This window comes from Leuresthes tenuis, unplaced genomic scaffold, assembly GCF_036924035.1.
Source record: "Leuresthes tenuis unplaced genomic scaffold, fLeuTen1.0.hap1 SCAF_21, whole genome shotgun sequence".
Lineage (NCBI taxonomy): Eukaryota > Metazoa > Chordata > Actinopteri > Atheriniformes > Atherinopsidae > Leuresthes > Leuresthes tenuis.
The window spans coordinates 27443962-27465061 of record NW_027325375.1 but is presented as its reverse complement, the minus strand read 5'-3'; the positions used below and the strand labels follow the sequence as shown (position 1 = coordinate 27465061).

General features: G+C 41.1%; 3 protein-coding genes across 3 annotated transcripts; 1 reads left to right on the top strand and 2 right to left on the bottom strand.

Annotated features, from left to right (window-relative positions):
* Positions 1-2251: 2251 nt before the first annotated feature.
* On the bottom strand, positions 2252-6267 carry rraga (Ras-related GTP binding A). Its single transcript, XM_072374860.1, has 10 exons — positions 6123-6267; positions 5749-5854; positions 4657-4756; positions 4492-4558; positions 4171-4393; positions 3706-3801; positions 3086-3208; positions 2920-3011; positions 2707-2822; positions 2252-2613 (listed from the first exon to the last, which is right to left on the bottom strand). Exons 2-10 carry the CDS (start codon positions 5773-5775, stop codon positions 2510-2512), a joined length of 948 nt encoding a protein of 315 aa, XP_072230961.1. The 5' UTR covers positions 5776-5854; positions 6123-6267; the 3' UTR covers positions 2252-2509.
* Positions 6268-7959: 1692 nt separating this feature from the next.
* Positions 7960-11367, bottom strand: chmp1b (charged multivesicular body protein 1B). The gene is made up of 8 exons (XM_072374734.1): positions 11181-11367; positions 9741-9838; positions 9499-9645; positions 9330-9398; positions 9131-9238; positions 9007-9050; positions 8791-8863; positions 7960-8646 (listed from the first exon to the last, which is right to left on the bottom strand). Exons 1-8 carry the CDS (start codon positions 11194-11196, stop codon positions 8602-8604), a joined length of 600 nt encoding a protein of 199 aa, XP_072230835.1. The 5' UTR covers positions 11197-11367; the 3' UTR covers positions 7960-8601.
* A 304-nt stretch (positions 11368-11671) lies between these two features.
* Positions 11672-20218, top strand: LOC140279578 (terminal nucleotidyltransferase 5D-like). The gene is made up of 2 exons (XM_072374733.1): positions 11672-12009; positions 14326-20218. The coding sequence occupies exon 2, from the start codon at positions 14335-14337 to the stop codon at positions 16612-16614; it is 2280 nt and encodes a 759-aa protein (XP_072230834.1). The 5' UTR covers positions 11672-12009; positions 14326-14334; the 3' UTR covers positions 16615-20218.
* Positions 20219-21100: the final 882 nt, after the last annotated feature.

Here is a 21100-nt window from a genome sequence, read left to right as displayed (position 1 = left end):
GGGTGGTATCAAATACCACGCTTGAGCAAATCTTCACTTTCCAACAGCATGAAGAAATGCAGTGTCACTATAAACAAATGGCAAAGCTTGAAAGCTTGAAAGCTTATCCTGATCTTGTTTGCAGTACATGAATACACCAGTCTTGACACGGATCTCCACTTAACGGGAAGATACATTTAGTTATGGGCTATATGCGAGTGAACTGCTTGTTGCTAAGGATTGTAAAACATGCAGAAAGCTGATCCAGCTGAGCTGAGCTATTTTTACAGTTTAAACATGAAGAAAACAAAGTCTCCAAGCAAAAGTTTAGGCATCCTGCCTGTGATAGATCCACCATGGATCTTTTGTGAAATTCAGCACCTTTTTTCTCTAAACAAAGCTTCTCCCCCTGCAGCAAAGAAGGAATATTTACCATTGTAATTTCAGTAGACTTGCCACCAAGAGGCTGGAGACTTGTTTAGCTGCTCGATATGAAACTTCTGACACTTTTATGAAGGTAAGACTGAGCATCACAATCAGCTGAATCTTCCTGAGGTTCCTTAAAAAGGTAACAGGAGTCTGTAAATATTATGAGCAGTCCTCTGTGCAAGTCTTCCTGATCATTTAGACCTCGACTTGACTTCAGCTGTTCTTTTCCAACTGCATTTCATGGCTAGATTATGAATTTATGGAACAGCTGCCAATAAACATAAGGAAAATAATCACCCCATGTTGCCATCTTCTCCTGCTATTTGGGCATCAAATATTTTACTTTTCAGACTGACAGGCAGCTGCCAGTTTATGAAGCTTTTAAACTTTCATCACCTGGCCTTTATGGACGATGACTGTGAGCAAGCCACAGACCTCAGAGGCTAATTAAGCTCCGACACATTGGTAGGTTACCTTAAAAGTCACATCTATTGGGATGAACAAACTTTTGCATTGGAAACCTTTTATTTTTCAGAATAAAAATGGTACAAAAGAAATAAAATAATATAACTAATCTGGGATCTTCTGACCTAAACCATCCTGAAACACCATCACTGGAACCCTGCTGAGTTACATTGATGGTTGTGTCTGGATGTCACTATAATTTGATCTGGCTTTCTCCTACTGATGAATAAGAAATAAAGAAAAAAAGAGTAGAAGCTCCTTTATGGTCATGATGTAAAAGCAGTATTTGACTGTTGTAATCTATAATTATAGTTCTTATCAAAGCTTAAGCAAAGCAGAGTACCAGAGCAGCTCACTAAATATTTCACAGGTAAGCCAGTGTGACATCTGTGCCCTCGGTTCAATGATATTCGAGAAGTAGTGTTGAATCTATTATCTAAGCATCATTCCCATTAAAGGCCACAGTAATGATGAAACCAAATCAAAGTGCACTAATCTTCATCTGTGGCTGTGTAGTTGTCACAGAGATGGCTTTGTTAACATGTAAGTGTTAAGATTTCATCTCAAGCCCGTTTAGAATGTATCATCGATGAGAGATCGTTTCAATAACTACACCTTATGAAGTTCTCTGTGAGCTCCCCTTTTCATTTCAAAGCTGGGTGAAAACAGGGACAGAATTAAACTTAAACTGACCCCCCTAAAGATAACAAACCTCCCGGTCTCACAAAGTTTAAAGCAAGAGGAGCGGAGTTTTATCAAGGCAAACATACCTCTGTGATTCAGTCACAGCTGAGTAACATCTAAAATCTGAATAAAAATAACAGTCTGTGTTTGGTCAAGGGATTACCTCTTAAAGAAAACAGTGAAAGCTGGTAAAGGAGCGGTGCAATATTCTCCAATATTAGTTTTAAAGGGGTGAAAGTGCTAATTCAACCATTAACAGGAAATTAAAGCTCGCTTTAAAAGTACAGGCAGCTGTTTGTCATGTTAAAAAAAAAACTCAAACATGAACTGATTGTGCTTTGCTGGTGGCATGTTGCACCACCTGCCCCAACACTGCTGTCAACCCACCCAACAGGTGCAACATATGCCACAAGTTCAGGGCAGCAGGTGTCGAGTGTCGCGTGAACCCTGCGTGCACGGACCAGACCAAAAAGAAAGAACAAATATGCAGCAGAAGGAATATCTGTTCACAACAGGTCATTTTTGTAAATGTTGATCATGTGATAAGACGGAAAAGACACGGTTTCTGAATAGAGCTATATTGTTTGTAACAGCTTACTAACTACATTTGAAAATCAGTGTAACATCCCAAAAACTGGGATTCACAGCAAGGAATCAACAAATGTGACAAAGAGTGACAGCAAAGTCTGCCCCGTCCATAGTAAACACAACTTAATTTTCTCTTTAATGTGTCAATTAGGACAAATATTTCAACAGAATGCATCACTCTCCAAGATATTTCTGATCACTGTAGAAATATGATTTCTCCCATAATGACTGTGATTGAATGTGAGGATATAGTAGAAACTGAGAAGGGCTTCTTATATTTATACAAGCTGTGAGACAGCAACATGCTGTCTGTGCTCTGTGTTTTGATTGGCTGAGAGTATCCACTGGGAATAACACATGTGGGCTAACGCATTCGCATGTGTAGGCTGTGCTTGGGTCCATCCACCCGCTCCAACTTCTCAAAGTGTTTCCTAGCATTGCGGATATTGATGAGAGTGGCTGCAGATGCTGGAAAACAGACGTTATATCATATCAAATATAATGTCGTGGTCATTTCTTCAATGTGCATTTGCTGCAGGGGGAATGTTTTCTACTACTTACGGATGGAGGGGTCCGACATGATGACCATAACATATGTGTTGGAGGTGAAGACGTCAATGAAGGCTGCAAAGTTGGAGTTCCTCACCTCCATGCTCTGGAACGAGGCTGCGAGTTTACTGGAAGTAGAAAAAGCATTAAATAAATAAATAAAATCAACAGATTTGGCAGAGTGAAGAGGAGGGGTGCGTTGGGTTTTTGGCAAACTGAACATACCTACAGCTGAGTTTGAACTGTTTGATAATGTTGCTGATCTTCTCAAACCTGTGAGCGTCGCGCTGCTCTTTGCACTGATAATGGGAGATCACCTGCAAAAAGACAAAAACGACTTTCAGTTCCTGAATTCAGGGTTCGGGTCGTGTTGGGGCAGAGTTGCTCTTACCAGGAAGGTGGCTCTCTCAAACAGAAGAACCTCATCTGCCTCTATGATCTGTGCAAAATTCCTCAGGTTCGTCTCCAGCTGCTGGACGTTTGGGATGAGCTGATACACTATGCTGGACCAGGCCTGCAAGGACATTTTATCATGCTTTTTACCAGGGGTGTAACAACAGCTCGATTTACATGGACACCAAGACTCATCATCAACGAGCCAATCGCATCAATCCAAAGTGAAAACACTGATTAGATTAATCATTTGTACGCCTGCCGTGTCTAAGTGTTAAGTTTGAGAGTCTAAAAAGGATTAATATTAACAGAATATAATGCTTTAATGTATATAAAGTGAAATGTATTGTTCTTACATCATAACTGAGTTCACAAATATGTCAAATGATATTCTAGTTGCTTTTTGTGATTTGATATAAATGGAAGAGACTGTGTCAAATCAGCATGAGATGTTGTCGGTGGTGTCCTGAATCATCACGGCAGAATTTGTGTAAACACTGAATCGTTGTCGGTTGAATCGATATAATATCGCATCATGATCAGACGTGTGATTAACACGCCTACTTTTTACAGCGTCGACTTCATCGGTGACTGTTAAAAGACACACGGGTACACAACCTTGTACAGGGTTTCGTCCCAGATTGACGTCCTGAAACATGTGCACGCCAAAGGTCTGGACAGTCTCTTCAGGTCCTCTTCACGCTCCTTAAAGATCTGTAAAGACATGCAAGAAAAGGTCACATCAGAAAGTTAGTCCCCATTCTCCCTGTGGAGCCTGAAAGTGCACGTAAACAGAGATGTGCACACAGACAGGCAGCAGAGAGGAGAAATGTTAACTGATCACTATGTTTCTATTGTCCTCGCAGAGAAATCTCTGTGAAAGTGTCACAAACAGAGCGGTGGTTGTTTAAAGTGGGTGAACACAGATGAATTTTCCTCATGTGAAATAAAAAAATAGGCATCTGCAAACTATGGTTAATGTCTACCTCACATTCTAACAAGATGACATAGAGTAGGACCGGTGCATAGTGTTTCTGTGTTGATTCTGAGCTTCCAGAGTAGATATCATCAAAGAAAGCTCACCAAATCTCTCTGGTCTTCCTGAACCAGGTCCATTTTGTGCACGAGACAGAACACTTTGGCATCGGGGGAGTTTTGCAAGATGGCTTCCAGACACGACTGGTAGTAGTGCATGTCTTTCTCCAGCTCACGGCTCTCAACATCGAACACATAAATAAGAACCTCAACATTTCTAAAAATGTTGTCCCTCTGGCTGGTGAAGTAGTTCTCCATGAATGTATCCTGTCTGGAGAAGTAAAAAAAGTATTGATTAACTGCGAATAATCCTCAAAGTTGGTCAAAATGTTGCAGTCAACTAGTGAATAATGATAAAATGAGCTCTACCCTCCACAGTCCCACAGGTTTAGAACCAGATTGCCAAGAAACCGAACATGGGAGTGTTCCACGTCAACTACAATGAGCAGAAAGAGAGAAAATGTTCCGACTGAATTAGCTAAACTCTCAGGGATAATAAAAGAACTTCATGCAGGACCATTAAGAGGTACTGACTTGTAGCTCCAAGGCGACGCGTGTCTCGAGCTATGTAATTGGCAAAGATGATTGATCTCATGCTGGTCTTCCCAGACCCACTTTTTCCCATCAGTAGCACCTACAAACACAACAAAAAATGCAGTTTTATGCAACAAAAATGAAGACTGAAGAAATATTTGACTTTCCCCCAATTATCTGCAAACCTTATCAAATTTGATTTATTCATGGCAGATCATTTCATTGTAATCGGTACATTTTTCATTCACAAATGTTGGTTTTATAAAACACATCCAAATTTTACTCATTGGGAAAATGAGGGTAAAATGTGTCATTAAAGAATGAGTCGGCGTCTAAATTGTTGTCATTGCTTGATAATCTAATTGCTAATGAAAATCGTGGTGTTTTTTTTGTGGTTTTCTTGCTTTATTTCTGAGAAATTGTGTTCAATCTGTGTGCCTTTACTTGTTTGTATAGCTATGTTCAATAAAGTTCTTTTTTTTTAAATAAGAAAAGTTTGGGGTGGCTCAGGTGACCCTGAAACATCCCATAGTTATGCTGCTATAGGCCTTAACTGCTGGGGGACCTCCCATGATGCACCTCTCCTCACTCCCTCCATTATTGTTGTCATTAACTGGCTTTTCTCTTCCTCAGCAGGTATCCCTGATCTGGTGTTTTGGTGCTCGTTGTCGCCTCTTTACTGTCCTCTCAACCCCCAGCCGGTCCAGACAGAGGGCAAGTCTCTCTAAATCTGGTTCTGTGAAGGTTTCTTCCTGTTAAAAGGGAGTTTTTTTCCTCCCACTGTCACCTCCTGCATGCTTACGATGTGAGATTGGATCACAGAGAAGTTTTGATGCATTCCGTTAAGCTACATAACTTTTTTTTTTCTTAATGGGCTTTGTATTAATTGGGTTATGATTGCATTACAATGAATTATTTTGTAATTGGCTTGACTTTTACCTTCGACGTGCCATGAGATGACATTCGCTGTGATTTGGCGCTATTTCAATAAAACTGAATTGAATTGAAGCTTTAAAGACATTTGTGTGTAAGTGGCCCGTTTTAAGCTGAATCCACCAACTTTAAACTCTGAAACCGAGGCCAGTGCGTTACCTTTTTCTTCATTGCTGTGCTTGACATCCCCCTCAGCAGACACGATGTGGAGTATTTCTCCGAGCTGCAGGTCAGATGACTTCAGTCTGTGTCTGCAGCAGCTCTCCTGCGAAATAATCATCGATTTGGTAACTTCTACTGAAGCAACAAGCCCGTTTAACTACCACAGACACGAATAAATGTTTAAATGGCGAACAATAAAATACATCCATCCACCCAAGATCGTATTCCACAGAGAATAGTTTATCTAAACTCTTTTCTTTGGCTCGGGTAGACACTGAAGCTAATGCTAGCCGAGCTAGCCTGGTTAGCTTAGTCCAACCAAAACAAATAAGTTGGCTAATTCACAATTTTGCGGCGGGTTACCTTCTTACCTCGGAAGAGTGGAACAGTTACTTATGTCTAAGCAACTTCTCACAGCCGTTTTTATTTGTTTGTGAGAATACAGCTGTAGACATTACTTGCTGAGGTGAAGATCAGCTGCTTCCTGTTTACGCCAAAAGTCACATGATGGTCACATGGGGACCTATTCCCCAAGTTTTGTCTCACGGACGCCTTTTGCCCGATTACAATAAGGGTGAAAAGAGCTGCAAAGCTGCTCTCAATCCCACGGACAATGTGATTTTATGTGTATGTTAAAGTTTAGACCATTTATGTTACATTTGGAGATTTTGATTCCATACTTGAGCGCCTAGCAAGACAACATAAAGGAAAAAACACCATTTCTCTCAAGTTTCGCGCATTTGAAGGAAAATGAACGTTTTAATTCAATATTAATATTAATAGATACAATCGAGCTGGAAGATAAAAGGGGGGGGGCATTTATTTTTCAAGGCGTTAATTATGACTAGTTTGAAATCTCACCGATTTGAATTATTTACAGCGTTTTTATGAGTGTAGATAAGTCAAGAAGACTAAAAAAAGCCTCATTCAAAATATTTAAACGTTTAAACATTTTTACTTTTAGTGTTTCCATGTTGTTAGTGTTAAAGCCAAAAAAATCACGTTTCTCAGAGGACATCATCAGAGTGCTTTAGGTTTATTTTGAAAGGTAGGGCAGAAAATATGCTCACGACCAGATGTTGTGGTGCAGTTGTTTTTGTCGAGATGCATTAACAAAAAGACAAATATGTTATCAAGGCTTGTTGATAACAGCTACAATATGTTCTTGTCCTAATTTTAACAGTCACGCTAACACCGCTCAATATTAACTAACGATTGGAGGCCAGTAGAGGGCAGTAAAGGTTAGAATTTCTACTTATGTTTGATATTCAGCACTGAAAGGGGAGGGGGACATTTAAATTATGATGTTAAATGGAGCTATTAAACGTTCATAATTTTTTTTATTTAAAAAAAGGTTTTAATGTGTAGTTTTCCCACTGAAGAATGAAAAATACGTTATGGTTACTGCTACAGTAACTATAGCGCTGGTTTTAACTGCTTTGCCTGCTTGCTCCGTCTATCAGACATGCTTTACTGTCATTAAATCAGCATTAACGAGGCTTTTCAACATACTGAAACAACCAGATCTCGCATGCACCACAAAAAATTTAAACCCTTTGAACTTTGCTCTCTGGTGGAGATAAGAAGTATTGTGACACGGTTACATGATTGCCGCAGGATGGTGTTTCACCAGTCAGGAAACCGAAATAAACGGGCCAAATTTACAACATACCAATAAAGTTAATTTAAATCTAATCTCTTCACTTTTGTCATACTGATAAAACTGTATGATCACCCAACTTATAGAAAATATTTGGCTGCACTATATAGAGCACAGTCAGATATCAGAGAGCATAACTTTATGAGAGATCCTCCTGTTACAGTAAAGGGGCTCAAAGAACAGCACAGCTGATTTGGATCAATCATCTCCTTCAGATTGGGAGGCAAATTAACGATTTCATTAGCAAAAAGTGTCATATTTTATCAGAAATTTACTGTAAATTACAGCCCCTAGTTTGTACTTTTATTCAGTCATTTCTCTTTTTTCCCCTGAGGATTGGATGCTGTTGGTTTTCCACAAACTGTGGTGTATTCATGTTTATAACTGAGAGCTTCTGTCTCTAACAGATGAATCGATTAAACAATAAACATCCAAATATGTCCCACAGACAAGGACATACGATCAGGGACTTTATCGCGCAGTTCACTTTCTAAACAGGGAAAAGTGTTTAAAACACAACTTTCATTTTAATGAAAAGGACACGTAAGTATTATAAAACTTTATTGTTTATTTGTTGTTTAATCTCCAAACTGTAACCCTTTCCCAGAGATGAGTGAAGATTTATGAAGGTGGCCAAACAAGCTAAATGTCAGCGACCTTCTTAAAATGTTGATCACAAATAAAATACAAGAAATCAGTTCAGCAATAAGGGGAGAAATGTTTTAACAGTCCAAGGAGAGAAAAATGCATATATGTTGCCTACAATCATGTAGACATGAAAAAAAAATGTGAAAACCCAAAATCTACAGTCCAAAACCTAATTTAAAGGCTAATAACTGCCATTTGTTTTACTTTATGGTGTCTGTAAGTGTTTACACCCCACACTGATGGTAAATTATATATATTCTTACTGGTAAATATATACAGTCGTCAAATCTGTTACGTTACAAAAATGTTTCCAATTAAGATTTCTAATGGCTGCAATGGTGTTAAAACACAAAAACCAACCGATGAGGGCCACTACCTGTCAGGAGAAATATAATCTATACAGTCGCTCTTCAAAAGAGACACATTAGATGTAAAAAAGGAGGAAAAAACAGACATTATGCAAATAAAAGGGAGTAATATTCAGGTAGTGTACAGGTCTTGTAGAACTTTGCAATCTTGTCCCAGTCCACAGCGGTCATTCTCTACATCTGATCTCTGAGTTTGGCGAGCCTTTGAGAAAGTTCATCCTTCAAAGAAGAAGAAGAAAGAGAGAGAAACATACAAGTGAGAAAACAATCCAAAATCAGTGGCAGAAACACTTCATGTGAGCGGTTTTCCAAGCAATCGGATTCATGTGGGAGTGACAAAGATGACATTAAAAGTAAAAGTACCTGTTCTGCAGAGGCCACGCTGGTGCCCACTGATCCTGTCTGCCCTTGAGGGAGCTCCATGTTCAGGTCCAAACTAAGCAGAACACACAAAGCAACAGTTAAAAGGTGTCCTTGCTTTCATTCAGCTGTCCAAAACGGTATCATTAAATATGACATGACTGCTACAAGCTGATCTGGGGGATTTCATTTAACTTGGACAGAAAATGTGACATTTACCCTGCTTCATCAGCCATTTCATGTAGCAACGACTCCACTTGATTCTGAAACACATAATGATCTTTTAGGTTTGTACAAAAAGTCCTTAAAAGATGCCTCAGAAAAGCGAAGCTGAGAAACGCACCTGTGGTGTTGTGAGAGTCGTTGTGCTGCTCATGGTGTCCTCCATCTGGGCTGTCTGAACATCCAGAGTTTCAAACTGGTGCTCAAATTTGTCCATGAGAGCGGAGATCTGATAAAAAAGGGAGTGAGACGTAGTTTTATAACCCAAGTGAGGTGCATTATATTCACTTATTATTCCTTTACAGGTAAGGCTTTTCTACCTTTTCTAGATTCATACTCTTCAGAGTGGAGTCCATGCCTTTCACAACTCCCGCCATGGACTTTGTGACCTGCGAGAAAATAAAAACAAGAGGCACGAGGCATTAGTTTTCTGTTTGAAATGTCAATCCTCAGCCTCTGGCTGATGCTGTTGGTCAGTACGCTACACACCTGGTTCATCGTTACTGCTGTCTGGACTCTCGCTGCCACCGCGTCGACTCGAGCGCTCATCCTCAGGAAGTTCACAGACTGGTTCTTCTGTCTGATGGCGTTCTCTGCATGGATCCTCGCAACTTCCATGTTGCCCTTCTGGATGGCCTGGAGATAAGAAAAGTGACACCATAGCTCAGTAAACTCTTCATCAACCAACATTAATTGTAGCTTGGTGAACAGCTTCATCAGAGCAAACTTACCTTCTTGACCTTGACCTTCTCTAGTTTTTCCTCTTTGTCACATTTCTTGGAGTTTCTTTGGAGTTCTTTGGCAGCAAACTTTAAATTGAAGAGATTTTCTGAGATGTGAAGTTAAAGAAGACCAAACAAAACCAAATTATAGTATATTGACCCTAGTTTTTGTGCACCGGAGATTAAAATAATTGTTTTAAAACAGATTTTAAAACAGGAAAGAGAAGAAAATTTGGTATCAAATTTGTTCCTTTACCACACGAACAAGAACTGAGAAAAAAAGACAGATTTACATTGAATATTTATATCAGGTTTAAACGTTTAATGTACCAACAACAAGAAGACTGGTAAACTGAAACAGATCCCCAGCTCTACCTGCACTCTGTGATGATCTATTTCCTGAAAATAATCAAATTATCAGCAGCTGATGCTGTGAAATAACAAACACATTGGTGACCATCTCAAAATGGCCTTAATAAGTGACCTCTTTAAATGGAAAAGAGTCTAAATTACATACATACATTAAATCATGAGCCTTCTGGGGCCAGAGAGGGCATGGTTCTTGAATAGTTTCTTGTTTTACACAGTTAGAAATCCAACCTTGGGTACGCTTTCCTACTTCCTTTGCGTTACGGGATTAAGGTAGATGCCTGCCTGTTAAGGGTGAGCCTGTATGTTGGCTGGTGAGGGACAAGTGGTGAAACAGATGTGCTAGTTAATTAGAAACTGTCATTACACAGTTTGACAATCCCATGTTCCAACAGGAAACAGTTTACTCATTGAAAGAGATAAAGATAAAAACAAGTTATTAACTTAACTGAGACAGTTAAGTTATGTACGTCTCAAACTCTGAGATATCAATTTCATTATTGGCCACAAAGTTCAGTGTCAATGCGAATATACTTTAGTTTTCACTGTAAATATCTGCCAGTTATATCTGCCACCTAAAATCAGCAGATTTACCACGGCTGTAATGTTTATTTAGCTTGAAATACAGCTGTGTAACGAGTATTTTAGGCGTTTCCCACTCATTAGCTTATGACTGTGTGGTTCCTGGAAGACATTAACAGCACCAAGTTACAAAGCTCGATAACATGAACACAACATGTTCTTACTTTAGCTTTGGGAGTATCAACTACTAACTTGACTTCATGTTTCAGTCGTAAATAACCAGTTGTCAGTTGTGTTTACAGCTATTAGCGCTGGAAGCTTTCGAGGCCTTCATCGTAGCTATATCGCGTTTAACGACACCAAAATAGCGTCGGAAATGTTTCAGGTTATTCTTAAAGATACTTTATCAGCCTTTGGTCTATATCGGACATATTTAGCAAAGTTTAAGATGTCTGCCACAAACAAATCTCCTAACGACGCTACCGTGTTGTGCTCGCTCCTTTAGCAGCCGTACAGTTACACTACAGTCCCTTTATGTCCTCTGTTTTTAAAGGATACTTTCCATGCTCGGCATCTTGAAGCACCTCTTTGGGAACTCAACAATCACACGATTAACTCCTCACGAAAAACTCAGAAAAAAGTAGTTAAATAAATCAAAAGTTAGTGGAAGTTAAGATCTGAAGATTTCGGTCTTCGCTTTCTGTCGCACTTCCTGGTGTCTTACCAAAATATCAACTACGTCATTATCACGTGGTGTCGGTATTCCATTCGAACGTCACGAGCGAGCGGCCTCCGCCTCCTCCCAGAGCGTGAATGAAAAGAGAAAAAACAACTAACCTTAAAACACTACACATTTAGAGTTTCAGCGTAAAAACACCTTTTGGGTGCAGACTGAGTGAATACAGTCGCATAAAAGTGTTTGTGGCGTTGTTCGGCCGGAGCGGTGGGCGGCAAAACCGGTTGATTGGTGATTAGATTTACGGTGTGGATCACGGTGGTGAGAGAGGATGACTCACTCCGTCTGATGTGATGTTCACCCCGCAACAGCTCGGCAGTGCGGTGGCACGCCGGTGCTTCAGCCTGACATATCTATGCGCGCCACTAGCACAAGGCAAACTTTATCAAACTGCTCAGCGACCTTAGGGTGGCTCTGTAAGACGGGATTTGTTTCCAACTTGAGCGGCTGTCACTTGGTAGTTTGGAGCGTCGTGATTTACCGTAAATATCGTGACGCCTGATTGCCATGGAAACAGTGCCTCTGCGCTAAGAGGAAACTGTCAGTGATAACTTCAGCTTCAACCTCTCCAACAGGGTCGAATAAACCTGTTGGATACCCTCACTGTTTTCTCCTGCTGTTTTTCTCTGCTCTGGCTTCACTTTTCTCCAGGTGAGTTTCTAAAATTGTGCGTCTCTTGTTACGTTTTCACTGTGTCAAACGCCGCAGTTTGTTCTTTCCTTCAGCAAATTGTTCAGTTTTAGCCCGTTAATTTGTTTACAATGTCTGGCAACTTGTGCCGTATGTTGCAGTTAGTACAAAAGGCACCAGTAAAAACATATTCTTGGTCACATTTTGAGTTCAGAGAATTACATGGAAATAGATGCTGTGAAACATTAAATGACAAAAGTGGACAAAATGTTGTTGATCAAAGCAGCTTCCACCAGTGTTTATATCTCCAGATCACGGCCATCTCCAACGCTCTGTGATATGGTCTGTAACGCCACAAACCACTAATCAGGTTTCCTGACTGAGCATGTTGTGGCTTTCACGGACCTACTGCCACGTCAAGTGTTGTGCGTTTTGTGTTGTTTCTGCGCACATGGAAAGAATCCAGAAGGTACCAACCAGTGATGCTTTGTTCGGTGGCTGTATGACTCATATAGTCTTATCTGTAAAGAAGCCAAGTGGCAGAGGAGCAGTCCTGCTGCAGGACCGAGCTGATGTAACCCCAGAGATTCACTAGAGGCTGCTGTGGGCCATGCTTGCCTGTGCCCCGAGTTGCTGACACTGACTGCATCTGCACGAATGACCACCAAACACTTGACACTTAAAACACAGTCCGATTATGCGGGGAGGGCTGCTCGCATATTGCACACTCAAAACAATGATCAAGCGCTCTTTGCGGGACCTTCCACGGCCATATTTAAAGCCGTGCATGTGGAATCAGAACAGTTTGCATTTGTTAAAAGTGAACGTGAAATACGTGTTAAGAGTGTATCCATGAAGCTATGATTTAAATGCACGAATGTTTTTCTGTAATCTTTATCAAAGATATATCTAAAATGCAAAAGTGAAATGAATATTTGAATATATAAAACAGATTATGCTGATTCTCCACTTTAAATGATTAATTTGAAGGATTATATGAAACCTCAGCATGATTTTTTTAACCAAATTTAGCAAGGATCTGTGCAAAATACCCAGGACCAAAACTGTGACAAGCTCCATTTACCTCTTTATAGTCTGCACATGTACACCTATGCATTTACGTCAAAGTGTTTCTCTGATATGTTTGAAAACAGGATAGAAATGAAACATTTCCTCTGTACTGAGTGAGTCAGCTTGAATGTTGACGCACATTTTTAACCTGTCACTTATTCCACTTACTTTTTTTTTTTTTTAAGCTCTTACCAACCCAATATTGTGAAATAAGAGGATCAGTTTACATCATCCAGCCCAGGGGTTAAAACAGCATTCTGTGCCTTCTCGTCAGGTAGCTCATGTCACAAATCACAGGACAAGTCCAATTTGCCTCTGGTAGATCTGTCAGCCAGTTTGTCCCTGCTGCTGCCACTAGGTGAATGACACATATGTGAGTCACCTGCAACAAACAAATGGACACATATCCATGCCACAAATTCAACTTGGCGAGTATTTGATTTAAATCTTGCATACCGATCACTGTTGATGTCATGAGTGACAGCTGGTGATGTTCACAATGCCACTGGCAATGACTTGAAAATGTATTTATTCCTCTATGTTTTGCTTTGTGGGAAGCATAAATAGGGCTACACATAGCTAGAAAAATTCCGACTGAATAATGACAATTATATGAATTCTGACGTTATAAAGTGGGAACAATTATCTTATTCTACAGCTCAGCTGGTAGCCTGTTGGAAGTTTCTTCTCGGCGTGGATTAGCAGAAGTTTATTCAGTCACAGTCTGTGAAGGATGAAATCTAAGTACAGATTTATTTGTTGAATTACCTTGTGTAAGTGCACAGGAGAGTTCAAAATGGGATTATTACATTTACCATTTGTTCAAGCTCTTACGAGGCCATTAACTTGCCATCACCAGACAAGCTAATCACGCAGGCGTCCTCTGTCCTCAGAGCAGCTCGTTACGACTGATGTTCGACTGCTGTGTTTGAAATCTAGCTGCTTGATAATTGGTGCATCATGCATTCAGAGAGGAAGACCTTCAGCTTGGTTATTTGAATTTGCTTCTTATCAGAGGAGATAAAGACACAGACAGATATAAGGATGTTGACAGAGAAATATTTTGTCATGATATGGACATGTAGAGAAAAAAAGTTCTTTCTGTGTAGACAGGAGAGAGCTGCACAACAGCTCACATGCAAGGCCAGGCGGTGCGTAGCTTACTTCACAGTATGTTCTCTGATCCGTGTGACTGTCAGCCTTTTTTCTGTCCATTTTGACACATAAGCCATCATGTGATGCAAATGTCAGACCTCTGTTTCACAGGTGAGGACTATGGAGCTTCAAACAGAGAAGAGGTTTCATAACTTGAACCTTGAACAGGTCCAGGCTCTCGACAAAGTCTTGACCGAGGTGATCCCGATCCATGGACGAGGAAATTTTCCTACACTGCAGGTGAGAGCGAAAGACATCATCCGCGTGGTAAAGGACCGGCTGGTCGAGCGAGACATCCAGGTTAAAGATATACGCCTTAACGGGGCGACTGCCAGTTATGTCCTGGTGAGAGATAACAGCTTAGGCAACAGAGACTTGGACATCATTTTTGGAGTTGAGCTGCCCAGGCAGGAGGACTTCCAGGTGATTAAGGAGGTGGTGCTGGGCAGCCTAAGAGACCTCCTCCCTTATGGGGTCAACAGACGGAAGATCACCTGCCTTACCATGAAAGAAGCATATGTGCAAAAGATGGTAAAAGTTTTCAACGAGCATGACAGATGGAGCCTCATCTTGCTTTCTAACAACAGAGCTAAAACAGTGGGGCTCAGGTTTGTAAGTTCCCTGCGGAGACAGTTTGAGTTCAGTGTGGACTCTTTTCAGATAATATTAGATCGCATGCTGGAGTCTTACTGGGAGACTGAAAAGAAACAAAAGGGAAAGTTTGCACTGAGTGCTGGGAATTTGTCTAAAAGAGGCGAGAATAAGGACAACAAAGGGCAAGAACAACAGAGCAATCCTCAAAATGTTGAAGAGGAGACTGAGAAAGATCCGTCTATGGCAGCCAGAGCAGAAGCTCCATTCCAGGATGACGCTGTTTCTGTGCTTGAGAAAGAGCTTCCAAAAGAAGCGACTGCAGATGCAGATGGAAAGCTCGAGGAACAGCAGGCATCAGAACCCGAGAGGATCACCTTAAAGCGGGAGGAACAGGATGCCACTGAGGATGTCCACTCAGAGGACATTTCAGAGGCGTTTGGGCTCTGTGGAGAAAGTGGAGAGGAAAGATTTCACCGTGAGTTTCCCTCACTGGAATCTTCAAAAACTTTATTTACAGTTGCCAGAGATCCACTGGTGACACACTCGTGTTTAAAGGTAGAGAGTAATGAAGAACTATGTGAGGCACAAGTCTCCCAGCCTGCATCTGTAACAAATACTGAAAAGTTGGCTTCACAAGAAACAGCCCATTGCAAAGAGAACACGCAGTTAGAGGTAGACACAGTGACTCACAGGACTGACAGCTCCCCAAGCTTACAAGATCCACATCTTGAGTTCTCTTTTCCTCCCCCAGCTAAGAAAACTTGTAGCACATCACAAGACATTGTTCCAGACTACTGCCCTTCACCAAAATTACAAAGAAAAATGTCTCGGAAGCTGATAAACAAGCCTGAAAAATGGTCTCTACTGACGGACTTGTCAGACCTTACAACACAACTGTTTCCACCCATAGAAATTCCAAAACCACTCCAGCCAAAACCTCTTTTGCTTGATAATACTCAAATTCATGGATCAGAGAACTCTGAGGGCACAGATGCTCCTCCAGTCCCCACATACAGCCCAGCCAGTACGCCTCAGGAAGGCACAGGTCCTTTTGAAACTGTAGAGCAAACTGTTAAGCCAAAACACTCAAAGAAGCCTCCTGATTCAGAGGCTCGAAGCCACACATGTGCAACAAACACTTCACAACCTGTAGCAGGTGATCACAGACCTGAGCTGGCAGACACGGTCCCAAACAGCTGCGGCTCAGGCTCATGGGTCGGGGCCGTAGGGGAGTCCATCATCACTGTCGAAGCCGAGTGCATGTATGGAGACTTTGAGCAGGCAGTGGACCACCTCCGCCACCGCCTCATTGCCACCCACAACCCAGAGGAGATCCGAGGAGGGGGCCTGCTGAAATACAGCGACCTGCTGGTGAGGAACTTCAGGCCAGCTTGCGAGACGGAGATCAAGTCCTTGGAGCGGTACATGTGCTCCCGTTTCTTCATCGACTTTCCTGATGTGAGCGAGCAGCAGCGGAAGATTGAGGCCTACCTGCATTGCCATTTCATTGGCAATGAGGAGACAAGCAAGTACGACTATTTGATGACCCTGCGTCGCGTGATAGACGAAAGCACTGTGTGTTTGATGGGACACGAGCGGAGACAGACGCTCAATATGATCACAGTTCTGGCTCTGAGGGTGCTGGGCGAACAGAATGCCATCCCCAACACGGCCAACGTTACCTGCTTCTATCAGCCTGCTCCGTATATGACGGAGCCAATCTACAACAGCTATTACATCACTCAGGCCCAGCTCGTGTACCACCCCTTCCCTCTGCATGTCCACATGCAGACTGGCCTGGTGTAGCCAACGTGGCGTGCCCACATGGAGGCATGCATGGCTGCTTTTAGTGTGGCGCTCTGCAAGCAGAGGCACAAATGCAAGTTTTAGCAACAACAGGCAACAGGCGCAGTGTTGTTCAATGTTTTAAAATCCCTCTTGCTGACAACATGAAATATGATGAGAGGTCAGAATTGAAAGGGGTCCCGAGGCAAAGCATGCACCCTTTCAAGATGAACACTTGAAGAGGAAAGAAACAGGAGGAGCCCGGTTGGCAGAGACCTTGTTGAGGGACTCTGTGTTTGACTCGGTTCTGATGGGCCCTGTACTGACTACCCTCCTGTAATGAGGGGAATGTTGTAATGTGATAAATCTCCATGGCTAGATTATAAGCTTAACATGTAAAATGTTATCTGTCAAACACCTGTCGGCTACAATTGTAAACTTAGTTTTGGGTTAAGTTTGAGTCAGGATTAATCCTCAGGGGTGAAAACCCCCAAACTGTTTTGTGAATCGTATGTTTCTGTAGAGTAAAATCAAACATGTGGCTATACCTACATATTCACTGTATAGAAATAGAGCTGCAGTTATAGATTAGACTAATTATTCTGTTGTACTTCCAATTTCTGGGAGGTTGTGTGTTTGTGAATGTAACCAAATCTGTTCAGATGTTTCATGCTATTTAGGGACTGTAAAAAAATGATTGGGCTGGTGAAGGGAGCATAAAAAAGATACGTATAAACTGCAACATAAAAACAATTATTATTATGATGACACTATTTTACACAGAGGAAATCACAGTTATGAATATAATATTGCATTTCTACCCTAAAAAAGTCATTTGAGCTATTCTAAAGGTGAAATGTTACTGTAGTTTTTAAGAAATGAAGCTCTTCGCTGTTCTTGCAGAAAAATAGGTAATCTAAGTGTTTGGCTCAGAAATGTATTAAAAAGGTTTCTATTTCACTGCAGGACCTCACAGGTGGATTTAATCATCTGTCCCCTGTTCAAAGTAATGTGTTACAGGAGAAAACAGTTAATGTGACCTGCAGGTTTTCTGTGTTTGGCTGAGACATATAACCTATTTTAATATAGCATTAAAATAGGCTTTATGTCTATTTTAATGCAGTCCACGATGTTTTCCACCTTGTTTATAATACCTGACCCAAACCAAGGACTTTTTAATACCTAACATGAAACAGCATGAAAACAGTTTTATTAACTGATCTGAAGTTGTTTATAATGTGCAAAACAGCATCCGAACAGCAAGGAAAAGTGCAAAGAATCAGAGATTAAAGCTACCGGAAAACACAAGTGGTCACCACCGAACTATTTATGTGCGCAAAATAAAGAAAAAAGGTGGCGATCATGTCTGTCAACATGGACCTGGCGATTAAGTTTACAAGACTTGTTTCCTGTTTGTGGTCTCTGGTATTTATCAGCTCTGGTTCCAGTTGGCATAGATGGGAATACACTCTAATTTTCACCCAGGGTGCTGTGTGGGGGCAACAGAAGTGCACATAGCACCCTTTTCCTTTACAGAAACACATTTACCGGCTGTGACGTCTCACATGGAGGCACAAGGAGGCTCTGAAAATGACAGCAACAACTCGCGGACAAAAAGAGAAAGAGGTTGAAAGTTTTGGCCAGTCGTCAAGACGACGGGAAGCTCAGCCTCAGTCCTGCTGTGTGAGGCTGAAAGTGAGCCATTCAAAATGATCTCAGCCTATAGAAGACATTGTAATGGCATCCTTTTAAGCCGTAGCTTCACAGATTTGTCCCTGAAAAGTGGTATACTACATACTGCATTTGGTGCAGATGCACAAAACACAGCAATAACGCACTGTTATAATTTTTTAAGGCTAATAATAGCATCAGTTAGCACAATGTGATGCCATTCTAAGATTAGACTTCTGAGGCTAATAAAACTCAAGATGAGTTCCTGCAGTGAAAAGCCCCTTAAAATTGACTGGAACTGATACTGTAATAAGAAACTGGTATCATTCATGGTTTTTAAATAGTTTTTGGCCCTGGCATCTCCTCTTCAAACAGATCACACTGGTTGTTAAAGATTGTAATTGAATATTAAACAGAAGTTATAGCACAGACTTCTCCAGAATAGGCAGATATATGAAACAGTGACTGTCTCATCAGACAAAAATATGGTGTAGTCTCAAAGGGCTTTCATTAGGCTTGATCAATTTGCAACATAAATGAGCAGCTGGCAACAGATTTTCATTCAAATGCTGATAAATTGTGATTGGTGGAGATATTTATGTGGCAACATCTTTTTCTAAATGAGCAGCACTCATTTCACAGTTCAGCAGAAAACAGAAATACATGGTATGTTTTCCAGAAAATTACTAAAACTGCTTAAACTCAGGTAGAAAGAAATCTTTTTAAAAATGCTTATCTGGAAAATGTGCTTTTAATGCCTTAGGTGTCTCATTTGTATATTAGATGTGATGATATATTGATTTATGACAACTATAATGATGATAAACGAAGCTAGAAATGAAATACCTTCCCCTTTTTTTTTGCCTGGCCTCCTCTCTGCACCTAATCGTTTCTCTACAGTCCCTTAGAATATTAAAGCAGCACAAGAGAAGTTTGTCAACCTTTTCTGACTCGCTCTGATGCACACCAACGCTTGTTAAGCTCATTCCTGCCCCAGAGCACCTGTGGGCTGAGATGGGCTGTTCACGGCTTTGGTTTCCAGCCCTGCACCACACCGTCTTGCTTTACGGTGACTCTACATCTTTGTGGGCGTTCCAGGGCGCCTTTTGGGTCTTTTAACATGACAACAAATTTGTGTGCATGTCTGCATTTGCAGGGCGAACAGGAAGATGTTTTTATGACAGTGGTGTTGCATCCTGCAGGGGGAGCCAGAGAGCATAACAACTGCCAAATTCTCCAGTGTTACTTTAAGCAAGACCTTCATCCCAACCAGTGACAGATGTGGTGTTTTGGTGTTTTATTCGTTTGGACAAAGTTAAAAACGACCAGCTTAGATAAGTTTACCTGCATTTAAACAAATGAACTCTCCCATTCCTTGTGAGAGAAACATCGCAGAGATTTGCCTCCTTCTGGAATAATGAATAAAGCTTGGTTGTCTTGTTTTGAGAAAACCCAGATCTTTGCAGAAATGCAGAGCGCATGTTGACTTCTTTATATCTGTGGTTAACAGGCTGAATAGACTGTGTGTGACAGTGACTATTGTTAGTTGTAGTGGACGAAGTGAATGTGTGTTTTGTCGAGGTTCTGCCTGCCACTGTGTGCGAAATTGTATCTACATTTGAGTTATTTAAGCTGCCGACGCAGCCTGCGATTACTGCACTCTGTCCTCGTGTTTATTCACTGCGTATGTGCTGTATACATATGTTGTATTTAAAAAAAAGACAGTTGAAGCACAGCTTAGGTGTGCTAAATGTGATCTATTCACACTGAGGCCGAAGCACAATGTAAATCCACTTAGGTATTGTCAGGCAATCCAGATGTTTAATGTGGTTGTTATTCTATAACTAAGTATTAAAGATGATAATACAGTGTGCAGCTTATAAGTGGTTGTATTTGTCTTTACGGTTTGTTAGGTATCGTGAAGGAAATGTTGTGCCAATCGAGAAAGTCAAAATGTCCCTGTTATGGTTTCTAATTTCTCACATTGTTGTGTTACTGTGACAATAAATAATACACAGCTTCTTGTCGTCTTTGAGTCTTTCTTTGGCGGTCTGAGTTTCAGTCACTCTTTTATTTTCACCCGGCAACAAGGCCAGTGATTAGAATAATTATCTTTCGACTTCCATCATCCGTCCATCACATCGTTGGAGCGACTTTGCACAAGTTCGAGTTTCACCACAATGCGCTGTATCTTCAGATGAAATGCAGGTTCATGGTGCCATGGCAACATTACTGGCATGCAAAGTACACAAAAGAGCAACAGCGTGCTTTTGTTTAAGGGATGACGGTTTTTGCAGTAAGTGTAAAAACAACAGTGCTTTCTAAGCTTCATCCATTCCAGCGTCAGCCTGTACGACCATCACTCTGCTGGTTAATGTCAGTACTTCCTGTTCAAGCATCACAGACCCGTGAACATCCTGAGAACAACATCCTGTGGGTTGATACAGCTTTAGTCCCGGCTGTGTTTCAAAAGATTTGCATATGAACATGACTTTGCTCAGACACAAGCCTTTATTGAGTCCTGTAAGAGTTGGTGGGTGTCAATTATTTTCTGCTTTGTTTAAACCCAACTATGTGATGACCAACACCAGCAGCATCACTCGAGCTTAGTTACATATCCACAGAGTATGTAATCCTGACCATGTTTCTAGCACTGATGCTGCTGCTGTCAGCCATTTAATGATCACATTTTGGTCTCTCAGTGTTATCAACAATGGAAGATCAGCATAAATTAGCATTTACATGACACACAAAAGGTCTTTTTCTATTTACTTTGTTCCCCATGACAGCATTTTGCCTCCTTTATCCTCTAAAAAGTGACCGCTCTTCATGCATG